The sequence below is a fragment of the Pseudonaja textilis genome, chromosome 2 (assembly GCF_049901715.1).
Source record: "Pseudonaja textilis isolate UNSWEBS1 chromosome 2, rPseTex1.2, whole genome shotgun sequence".
NCBI lineage: Eukaryota > Metazoa > Chordata > Lepidosauria > Squamata > Elapidae > Pseudonaja > Pseudonaja textilis.
In genome coordinates, this window is record NC_141991.1 from 1 (window position 1) to 11,838 (window position 11,838).

The 11,838-nt window shown below is 53.3% G+C and overlaps 1 protein-coding gene across 1 annotated transcript; it reads right to left on the reverse strand.

The window, feature by feature from the left end:
• Positions 1-909: 909 nt before the first annotated feature.
• On the reverse strand, positions 910-11,580 carry RGL2 (ral guanine nucleotide dissociation stimulator like 2; the record flags this gene model as incomplete). Its single annotated transcript, XM_087922945.1, has 9 exons — positions 11,086-11,580; positions 10,608-10,682; positions 10,317-10,513; positions 9,278-9,337; positions 8,105-8,387; positions 3,329-3,544; positions 3,127-3,230; positions 1,255-1,339; positions 910-970 (listed from the first exon to the last, which is right to left on the reverse strand). Coding segments are annotated over exons 1-9 (1,216 nt in total), but the record flags the coding sequence as incomplete, so codon positions are not given.
• Positions 11,581-11,838: the final 258 nt, after the last annotated feature.

Consider the following 11,838-nt stretch of genomic DNA (forward strand, 5'->3'; position numbering starts at 1 on the left):
AGGAACTGCCAAGGAGGAGATCACACTCCCGTCCACCCTGGCGAGGCAAGCTATTCTACAGTATGTAAATGGAGAGTAAACCCACCGCACTCACTGGCACTGATGATGTTACCTAATAGGACAACAAAACACCTCACAAGCCAACAACCAAAGTTCAAACAGTCACGCTCCTATCCTGAGCTATAGAGGGATGAACCTTTTTGTACGTGTGTGCCGGTACCCACAATGCAATGTGCCCTGCCCCCCTGTGCATGTGCACGTAGCACCCCCCCTCCCATCCCTTACCTGCACTGTGCATGCATGCGCCTCCCAGCTGATTTTCAGCCCATCAGAGGCCATTTTTGCCTCCCGGAGGCTCGAAGGAAGCCTCTGCGGCCTCGGGAGGCCAAAAAACGGGCCTTCTGGAAATACTGGAAGTGCCGAAACGGGCCCGTTTTCAGCCTCCTGAGGCTGCAGAGGCTTCCCTCGAGCCTCCAGGAGGGTGAAAATGGCCTCCCTGAGCTCCAGAGGTCCTCTGGAGGCTGAAAATGGGCACTTCCGGTATTTCCGGAAGGCCTGTTTTTTGGCCACCGGAGGAAATATCAAGGAAATACCCAAGGAAATATCGGAAGTGCCTGTTTTCAGCCTCCAGAGGACCTCTGGAGCTCAGGGGAGGCCATTTTCGCCCTCCTGGAGGCTCGAGGGAAGCCTCTGCAGCCTCCGGAGGCCGGAAAATGGGCCCATGTCAGCACTTCCGGAAGCCCTGTTTTTGGCCACCTGAGGAAATGCCAAGGAAATTACCCAAGGAAATATCGGAAGTGCCTGTTTTCAGCCTCCAGAGGACTCTGGAGCCCGGGAGAGGCTGTTTTCGCCCTCCTGGAGGCTCGAGGGAAGCCTCTGCAGCCTCCGGAGGCCGGAAAGTGGGCCCACGTCGGCACTTCCGGAAGGCTTGTTTGTCGGCCTCCTGAGGCTTGCAGAGTTTCATTCGAGCCTCCGGGAGGGCAAAAACGGCCTCAAACGGGCCGGAAATCAGCTGGGAGGCGCTACGCATGGTAAGTTTGGCTGAGGCGCATGTGCCCACACAAATGGCTCTGCGTGCCGCAGGTTCACCATCACGGCTATGGACATTCTCTTCTACCAAAAGAGATTTATTCCGCCCTCGCAGTTCCTTCTCCGGCTGAAATTCCTGGGGAAATTTCCAGTCCCTCCCCCACAGCTGTCGTACCCCCAACTCGCAGGCCAGGTAGCAGGGAGGAGAGCACCGTGGGGCCTTACCTGGAAGAGGAGCTGCCGGCTTTGGCTGTAGTTATCCTGCTCCGAGCAAATGTTGCTGAGCTCCTCGTAGCAACGGGCAGAATCCCTGCCAGCAGAGAACATGGCTGATTTTTCTTGAGGAGCGGGTGGGAGAACCCACCCCAAGCCCCCGAGATGAGGTGGACCAGAAAACGCTCCTGGTTGCAATGATGGGCCCCTTGCTGAATAGCGGGGCTCCCGGGGACACAGAGCCCATCCTCCAAAGCGGTTTTGGGTGGCAGAGGATCTGGGCCTTCCTGCTTCCCAGAATTCCCTTCTCCCGGCCCCAGCCTTTTTTCAGAATTATCCATTAAAAGGCATTTCCTCCCATAAATGGGCTCTGCATCGCAGGTGTTCCTTGACTTACAACCCGAACGGGAGTCCAGCGTTTCCATTGTTAAACAAGCCGGTCGTCAAATGAATTACACTCCATTTTACGACTGTGGTTAAGGGAATCGCTGCCGTTAAGTGAATCATGTGGACATAAAATGAATTTGGCTCCCCTCCCACATTGGCTTTGCTCGTCGGGAAGCCAGCTAGGACGATCCCAAATGGTGATCGGGTGATCACGTCTCTCTCTCTCTCTCTCTCTCACACACACAAACACGTCCCTCACACCCCCACACCCTCCAAGGCAGCCACCCTAACCTGTTTTTCAGCTCCGGTCTCAGGGAGAGGAAGATCTGACCTCAGAGGGCTGGCTGTGATGTTTTCTCTCTCTCTCTCTCTCTCTCTCTCTCTTTCTTTCTCTCTCTCTCTCACACACACCCTCCAAGGCAGCCACCCTAACCTGATTTTCAGCTCCGGTCTCAGGGAGAGGGAGATCTGACCTCGGAGGGCTGGCTGTGATGTTTTCTCTCTCTCTCTCTCTCTCTCTCTCTCTCTTTCTTTCTTTCTCTCTCTCTCTCACACACACACCCTCCAAGGCAGCCACCCTAACCTGATTTTCAGCTCCGGTCTCAGGGAGAGGGAGATCTGACCTCGGAGGGCTGGCTGTGATGTTTTCTCTCTCTCTCTTTCTTTCTCTTTCTCTCTCTCTCTCTCTCTCTCTCTCTCACTCACACACACACACACACACACACACACCCTCCAAGGCAGCCACCCTAACCTGCTTTTCAGCCTCCTTCTCAGGGAGAGGGAGATCTGACCTCAGAGCGCTGGCTGTGATGTTCTCTCTCTCTCTCTCTCTCTCTCTCTCAGACACACACACACACACACACACACAGAGACACACACACACGGGATGTATCCACTGTCACAAACACGTGTCCATTTTGCCGGGCCGCTGAATTTTGATCGCGTGGCCCTGGAGATGCTACCGAGGTCCTAAGCGTGGGAAGCCATTCTTAAGTCACTTTTTTTCAGGGCCGCCGTAACTTCGTAGTTCCTAAGCGAATGGTTGTTCAGTCAAGGACTACCTGTATTGTAGCCCTCTTTAAAACAGGGGCTCTCCAACCGTGGCCGCTTTAAGCCTGGCGGACTTCAACTCCCAGAATTCCCCAGCCAGCAAAGCCAACTCCCACAATTTCTCCAGCCTGGAATTCTGGGAGTTGGAAGTCCGCCAGGTTTCAAGTGGCCAAGGTTGGAGACCCCTGCTTTTAAGGGGGGGAGGGGGTCCCGATACCCAACAAGCAGCACCCCCTTTCTACCAGGGGTCTCCTTCTTTGCCTCTCATCTCCATCTTGGCCGGGGTTGGGGTGGGGGGCTTTCAATGGCCTGACGAGGGGGCAGGGGCCCGTTTTCCTCCTGCCCCACAGATCGGGCATTCGGCAGGGGAGGGAGGGAGGAGGAGGAAGAGGAGGAGGAGGAGGAGGATGAGCTGGAGGCTCCTTCCCCGGCCGCCTCCTCACCCACCTGGAAGTCTCCTCCCAGGTCCGCTTCAGCCGGTGCAAAGACGTGGACTGCAGGGCGGAGACCACGGCATAGAGCGAGGAGAAGTTGCGGTGGAGGAGACACTCCTGAGAGAGGGAGAGAAAGAGAAAGAGAGAGAAAGAGGTTGTGAGGGGTTTCCCGATCCCAGGAGGCCGTTTCCGGGAAGGGCTGAACGGGGACCCACCTCAGCCACGCAGATCCACTTCTCCAAAAGCCGGGCCCGCTGGGCGGCACGTAGCCCCGTGTCCCACAGGCAGGAAAACATGACGGCGTTGGCCACGAGGTTAAACTGAGTCACGGTGGCCCGGACGGTGGGGCAGTCTTCCTCGTGGCCCTTCTTGTCCCGCTGAGACCAGGCAGAGCCGAGGCACTCGTGGGGCACTAGGCGGAGGAAGAGGTCCTGGGAGGGTGGGGAAGAAACGGAGAGAGAGGAGTCACCGGAGACCGGAAGCGTCTCTCTCTCCACTGCAACCGCACTCGTTCTTTTTTTTTATATATATATATAAAAAAATATTTTTATTTTAACAACAAGACAACATAGACATACCACCTAAAACATAAAAATATCCTCCTTCTTCATGAATTTACAAACAGTGCATCGATTGGTTTACCACTTTTTTTGGTGTGTGCATCCATTTCCTAGTCACTGATATAATTATATTACACAATAGCTCATATTATCAATCCATAATTGTATAACCTAATGTCATCGCTAAAAAAATCATTTATCTATAATTTTGTTAATTCATATTTTAACGAGATAACTATAGTTTAGTTAGTTTATTTTGCAATAAATCGTAAGATCATACCAAATCTATCTTGGTAATGTTTTATAAAGATAATATCAAGAAAAAAAATTTTTTTTATGCTAAATCTGAATCTTCTATTATTATGTTTTATTATCTAACCATTGATAAAAAATGATCCCAAACTTCATAAAATTGTTTATCTTCTTGTTCTCTGATTTCAAATGTCAATTTACTCATTTCAGCACAATCCAATATTTCCTTAATAATTTCTTCCTCTGATGGAGTTTTCTCACTCTTCCAAACAGCACTCGTTCGGACCCAAGCCTATCAAACCAACTCAAAACGGAGATAGAAGCAAAACCTTTTTAAAGGTTTTAAAAACCTTTCTCCGTGAATTCCGTTCATTCACAGTTAAAAAAGGCTGTTAAAACGAATCGTCTCGGATGAGAACGAGCCTTGCCGAGGTTGTGCAAGGCTGCCAAGAAGGCTAGATTAAATTGCAAGATCGAAACGTGCGGTAATGGTATAATGTATTATAATGGATTCAATGGGATTGAGTAAGAAAATGAATATAATCTAAATAAAGATCAAATATATTCTTGAAAGACAATGCTTATAACGTTAATGATAATGTAACAGTTGATAAGTGTGATACAAAAATGGATTAGAACGATTACAAATATAAACCAGTAAGAAATGTACGATATTATGATTATGAGCACAAGAGATATGTACCCAACCGACACACCGTTGAATGGAATGATGGTTTTATTTGTTTGGCTTTGGCTTTGTTACAAAATAAAAAACTTTTTTTTAAAAAAAAAAACATTAAATTGCAAGGAAATACCAAGGACAACCCCACCCCCACCCCAGACAGAAGCTGAGCCACGCGGTAAGAGGCAGGACTGTGCAGTGAGCCGCGTGCAGATCTGAACGCGGGGGAAACGAAACAGCCGCTTCCCCAAAACGCCTGGCGCAAGAGAGGAGAACCAACCCATCGGGACCAGATTCATCTGCATTTAAAGGGCAAAGGACGCAATCTGGACCGAGAGGTTCGAAAGAGGCAACTGGACTTTCTGGTTCTTCATTTGAAGACCTTTCGCTTCTCATCCCAGAAGCTTCTTCGTCTCCGACAGGATAGTGCGGGGGGAGAATGGAAGGATTGATACTCCTTGCGGGCAGCTGGTCATTTGCGTCCTTTTTAGGGGGTCGTTGAGGCCACTTGGAGGAGGTCTCACTTGGAAAGGGCTGTTCAACGTTGACGTGGATGGTCTCTCTCAACAGAGGGGAGGGATACGACCTCATCAATCTCCAGCCGGCAGCGCAGCTCCTTTCCGCAGTTCCAAGGAGCCTCCACGTCTACTTGCACCACTGAGGACACAGAGGAAACCTCCGGGTGGCCTCAGCGACCCTCGAAAAGGACACAAACGACCAGCTGCCTGCAAGGAGTATCAATCCTTCCATTTCCCCGCTATCCTTTCGGAGATGAAGCCGCTTCTGGGATGAGGAATGGAAGGGGAACGGAAGCATTCATTCATCCAGTCAGAGCCGAAGAAGCTTCTTGGATGAGAAGCGAAACGTCTTAAAAAGAAAAAAAAAAAAAACCAGAAAATCCAGTCGCCTCTTGGAAACGCCGCACCTTTGGGAGAGTCCCAGGTAAGAAAAGAACCACTGAAGTCGGCGGCTAATTTTTCAATCCCCGAAGTCCCTTGGTAGGTTCTTCCAACGCAAATATAGTAACTGGAGTCTCAACACAGAGAGGGGATGTCAGTCATCCAGGAGGAAGAGACAAATAGGAAAGACTGCCTGCTACTAGTACAATTCAAGGATGTTTCGCTAGTTTAACCACGGGGGAAATCATTGACCATGCTGTTTGGGGGATACATGAAAAAGACAAACCAACAATAGGGACACCATGGTGGTGCAGGGATTACAATGCAGTATTGCAGACCGACTTTGCTCACTGCTAAGAGTTCGATGCTGACTGCATCAAGGTTGACTCGGCTCTTCATCCTTCCAAGGTCAGTAAAACGAGGACCCAAATAGTTGGGGGGAGGGCAATAGGTTGGCTCTGTAAACCGCTTAGAAAGGGCTGTCAAGCTCCGTATCATAACAGAGGCCACAATTTCTTTCGCCCAAAATTGGAAGCAGGCTATGACTCCCCCAAAAGGCACAATTATTAATAAGATACCTCAATGAGCAGAGATGGATAGATTAACAAATTATCGAAGGACAAAGGAGGAGGAGAATATCACAAAATATGGGATGTCTGGTACGAATGGATAAGAATGAGGCGCAAAGGCGTCAAATGATCTACGCAATACTATAAAACTATAAAACAGTAAGGTTTTCGTGTAAATAAATGTAAATAAAAATGTATATATGTATAAAATGCCTAGAATGATGACGAATCAAATACATGTTAATAGAAGATATTTACAAAGTAAATGCTAATATAGTAACGTTGAAGAATCAAATTCATGTTAATAGAAGATATTTACAATGTAAACGCTACTATAGTAACATTGAAGAATCAAATACATGTTAATAGAAGATATTTACAATGTAAACGCTACTATAGTAACGTTGTAAAGTGCGGAAATTTGTTTTTAAATGTTAAAATGTTGAATAAATAATTTTTTTTATTTATTTTTAAAACGGGGGGCTGTAAAGCACCATGAAGCGGTATAAAAGCGTAAGTGCTACTAACTACTATTAAAAATTTCATACTCTACATATATGACCTCTGTGATCACATCAAGAGCAACTGCGTTCTCTTCGCTGATGATGAAAACACCGCAGACAATACTGCTACCCTTCAAAAAGATCTTGACTATATGTCAGAATGGTCAATCAAATGGCAACTTCAAATCTCAACAAATAAATGTTCTCTTACATATTGGCAAAAAAAATATATCAGAAAATAAAATACAAGCTGAATAGTCAAGACCTTGTTGATGATCCAAGCTCTCTCGAGGACCTTGGAGTACTCATCTCAAATGATCTAAGTGCTAGAGCCCACTGTAACTACATAGCCCAAAAGGCATTAAGAGTTGTTAACCTAATCCTACGTAGCTTTTTCTCTGGTAATATCACACGACTAACTAGAGCATACAAAACATTTTCTAGACCAATACTCGAATACAGCTCATCGGTCTGGAACCCACATTACGTATCTGATATTAGCACAGTTGAGAAAGTCCAGAAATATTTTACAAGAAGAGTTCTCTATTCCTCTACTCGTTGTAGAAGACCTTATGCCACCAGACTCGAAATTCTAGACCTAACAAACCTTGAATTACTCCGTCTTCGGTCCGATCGAAGTATAGTATATAAAATCCTACATTGCAATGTCCTACCTGTCAATGAATGCTTCAGCTTCAACCATAACAACACAAGAGCACACAATAGATACAAACTCAGGGTTAACCGCACCAAACTTGATTGCGGGAAATACAACTTCAGCCACAAAGTGGTCAATGTCTGGAATCCTCTACCTGACTCTGAGGTTTCTTCCCCAAACCCCAAAAACTTTAACCTTAGACTGTCTACTATTGACCTCACCCCTTTCCTAAGAGGTCGGTAGGGGGTGTGCATAAGCGCACCAATGTGCCTACCGTCCCTGTCCTATTGTTTCTTTTTATTTTTCTTATATATATCCATGTATTCATAACTATGTTTATACTTATACCGACCCTGTCATATTGTTTCTTTTATTTTTCTTATATATATCCATGTATTCATAACTATGTTTATACTTATACCGACCCTGTCCTATTGTTTCTTTTATTTTTCTTATATGCATCCATGGATTCATAACTACGTTTTTTACTTATATACCTATTCTCTTGCAAGCAATTGACAAAAGTAAATAAATAAAATTAAAAAAACCCGCCAAGCCGACAGGCAGCCTCTGAGGAGCCTGCAATGGCGGCGCACAACCTCCAGGTGGCGCACTGCAGGAAAATATTGGTGCACTGCAGGAAAAAAAAATATATCACTTTCTGGTATTTATTCCATGCAGGAAAAAAATTAAAAGGGGGGCAGCTCAGCCCTCCAAGCCGGGGTGCAAACCCCATATAAGGCATTTCCCATTTGGCAGGAAGCTCCCCAAAACCGTCCCCCCAACTCCGTGGCCAGGGGAGCAGGGAGAGAAGACGCCACAGCTGGGAGGGGAGGGGGCAGGTCCCGGCCCGGCCCTCCGCACTCACCCCGTCCTGCGCCGTGAGGTGGGCGGCCACCTCCTCCGCCTGCAGCCCCAGGATGTAGTGGGGATCGGGATCTCCGTCTTGGCCGGGACTGTCCTCTTGTCCGTGCTCAACCGCCGGCGGGCCTCGGCTGCTGGGGGCGTCCGGCAGGCTCTTCTCAAGCCCCGGGCTGCTTCCGCAGGCCCAGTGCAGCCAGCTGACCAGCTGTTCGCGCAGGTGGGGCTCCAGCCCCAGGAAGTCCTGGGGGTAGCCGTCCAGCCAGGAGCAGAGGAGCGAGGCCAGGGCTCTGCAGGGCAGGGTTGGGGGGGAGAAGACGGAGATGCCATCAGGGCTGGACCGGTGTGTGTGTGTGTGTGTGTGTGTGTGTGCTATTCGACCGGTTTGGCCTGGTTCGGCCGAGCCGGTAGCGCCGACAAGAAGCAGAGATCGAACCGGTTGTCTGCCGTTGGGCGCACCTGGGCTTTTATACTCAACTCGATTCCCTGCTTTTGGAGCGCAGCTGCGTTGCGTGGTCTAGCCGATTGCCGCGCAAGGCAGCTGCTGAAGCGACAGGGAGGGTGCAGACGGGCAGCAGGGGCGTCGAAAGGCCTCTGCGCCGGTGCCGCGCCCACCAAACGGGGGAGGGTAAAAATATTTGAAGGGCACCAACTGGGCTGGAAACACCCCCTCTCTCCCATCTGCCCCAGCCAGGAGCAATGGCGCAAACTCTCCCAGGCCAGAAGCTCCTCCTCCCCCACGAGGGATGAGCTCGCTGGCCAACCAGCAGGGCCCTGGTATTTGGAGATGGACTGCTGCTGGTGCTGGAGGTTCTGCAGAGCCCTCCGACAAACAGCCCTCTCTGCTGCCTTGGTCCAGACCAGTTTGAAGGCCCATCGGATCCTGCTAAGTTTGAGTAGCTGCAAGGAAAGGGAGGGGGGGGGCAGGCTGTCTTCCCTCCCCTCCTCTCCTCCCCCCCCTCGCTCAGGCCAGGTGCCCCACCCAGGGTGGAGACCAGCAACCCCAAGGCTGACCAGCTGCAGGGGCGGGGGGAGGGATGCACGGATGTGGCTGAGGGGTCTCTGAGCATGGCAGGATGCAGCCCATCGTCCACCAAGGGAGGAGAAGGTCCCATGTCACCAGCAAGGGGGGGGGAGGGCAGTGGGGAGGGAGGGAGGGAGGGAGGAGGGGCAGACTCACCGCTGCAGGTCCTCCGTCTTTGGGGGGTTGCGAGCATTGGAGCCGGTCACTGCCTGGAGCCTTGGGGAAGAAGGGGGGGGGGAGAGAAAGGGAGCAGCTTGAAAAGCCAGAAGGATGACTCTTCCCCCCCCCCCACCACAGAAGAAAAAGTGGTCCAGTCTTAGCTTCCCAGCAGCCCTGCGAGGTGGGTCGGGCGGAGAAAGGCGGGGCCCCAAGGGAGGTGCAGGGCCGCCCAGCCTGGCTCTTTAAGGCCCACTCCCTGCAGGCAGCCCCTGGGGCAGAGGTCTCCAAACTTGGCCGCTTTAAGACTGGCGGACTTCAACTCCCAGAATTCCAGGCTGGAGAATTGTGGGAGTTGGCTTTGCTGGCTGGAGAATTCTGGGAGTTGAAGTCCGCCAGGCTTAAAGCGGCCACGTTCGCTGGCTGGTGGATTCTGGGAGTTGAAGTCCGCCGGTCTTAAAGCGGCCCAAGTTTGCTGGCTGGAGGATTCTGGGAGTTGAAGTCCGCCGGTCTTAAAGCAGCCACGTTTGCTGACTGGAGGATTCTGGGAGTTGAAGTCCGCCTGTCTTAAAAGGCCACGTTTGCTGACTGGAGGATTCTGGGAGTTGAAGTCCACCAGTCTTAAGCAGCCCAAGTTTGCTGGCTGGAGGATTCTGGGAGTTGAAGTCCACCGGTCTTAAGCGCTATGTTTGCTGGCTGGAAAAGTTGAAGCACCTATCTTTTGCCATGTTTGCTGGCTGGAGGATTCTGGGAGTTGAAGTCCGCCTGTCTTAAAGCGGCCCATGTTTGCTGGCTGGAGGATTCTGGGAGTTGAAGTCCACCGGTCTTAAAGCGGCCAAGTTTGCTGGCTGGAGGATTCTGGGAGTTGAAGTCCACCAGTCTTAAAGCAGCCACATTTGCTGGCTGGAGGATTCTGGGAGTTGAAGTCCACCGGTCTTAAAGGAGCCATATTTGCTGGCTGGAGGATTCTGGGAGTTGAAGTCCACCTCCCCCCCCCCACACACACCCCTTCCCCAGGCCTCCCGCGTCCCCCGCCCACCTCTCCAGGAGCAACCCCAGCACGACGGCCGGCCGGGCGAAGCCGCGATAGGTGGCCAGGAAGGCCGGCCTGTAGCCCGCGTCGCCGAGAGCCGGAGCGTCCAGCAGGTGCCGCACCAGGCGGGGCAGCGAGCCGGCCTTCAGCGCCCGGGACTGCGAGGAGGAGGATGCGGCGGCGGCGGCGGCGGCTCCCTCGACCTGCAAGGAGAGGAAAAAGGCGGGAAAAAGCCGCGGCCTGAGGCCCACCCACCGCCCCCTGTTCATCCTCGACGGGGCCGGCCGCCTCATTTACCTCACCGCCGGCGCCCCGCGCGCTGACCGTGTAGACGGCGCCTTCCTCCGCCTCCTCCCACGACGTCGGCGGGGCCTGTGAGGGGAAGAAGACGGTCCCTCAGCCGCCTTGGAGGCCCGCCCGCCCGGCCCCGGCCTTGCCGGGCTCCCCTCAGCCTCGACCCACCTTGGCGGGCCGGCAGTACCAGCGCGTGCGGGAAAGCGGCGGCGGCGGCGGCGGCCCCTCGGCGCCCGGCTCCAGGCAGCCCCCAGGCGGAGGAGGCCCTTCATGTGGGGAAGGGGAGAGCCGCCGGCCCTCCCTCGCCCCGACGCCGCCGCCGGGCCTCGCCAACCTGCTGCGCGCCTCAGCCTCCTCCTCAGCCGCCGCCCCGCGCCGCCACTTCCCCAAACAGGCCGGGCCGCATTCCAGCAGCTCCGGGGACGCCCAAGCCGCGGCGCCTCCTCGCCCGCCTTGAGGGGAAGGGAAAGACCCTCCTCACCGGCACCGGCACCGGCGGCGGTTCCTCCCGGACCTCGGGGCTGCGGCTGCGGACGGCCCGGAGCCTCACCCCCGCCGCCTCGGCCTCGCCTTCGCCGGGCAGCCGGAGGGAGCGAAGGGAGCGGTTGCTCAGCATCCGGACCGCCCCGTCGTCTTCGCCCGGGCGGTTCTAGCCGTCTAGGGGCATCGCGGGAGCGGGAGGAGGCTGCGGCCTGGGCCCGTCCCGACGAACGAACCAACGACAGCGGCGCTTCCTTCCTGGGCGGGCGGGCGGGGACGACGACGACGAAGCGCGGCTGGAAACGGGAAGCCGCCGCTCGGAAAGAGCTCGGAAAGGCCCCGCTTGGGCCCCGCGCCAAAGCCTACGGCGGGGAAGCGGATCCGGCTTGAAAAAAAGGCGAGGCCGGTTGGTTTATCCGGCCCGCTTCGGCTTACACAGGCGGGGCGGGCCCCGAGCGGCCGCCGGGTGAGGCGAAACGACGCCGCCGCCGCCGCCGCCTTGGCTCGCTCGGCTTTAAAGGGCCGCGGGGGATGGGAGCTGGAGTCCCGGTGCTTGGGGTGTGGGGACTTCATTGCACCCACCCGCCAAGGCCACTTAAACAGATAACCGGGCTTGGGAGGGACCTTGGAGGTCATCTAGTCGACCCACCACCACCACCCTAAGGAGGCGGCCCTTGCTGACAAAGAGGGCAGTCCGATCTCTTTCTTGGAAAGGGAGCTTCATCCCTTGAGGCTGGACTGTCAGGAACGGTGC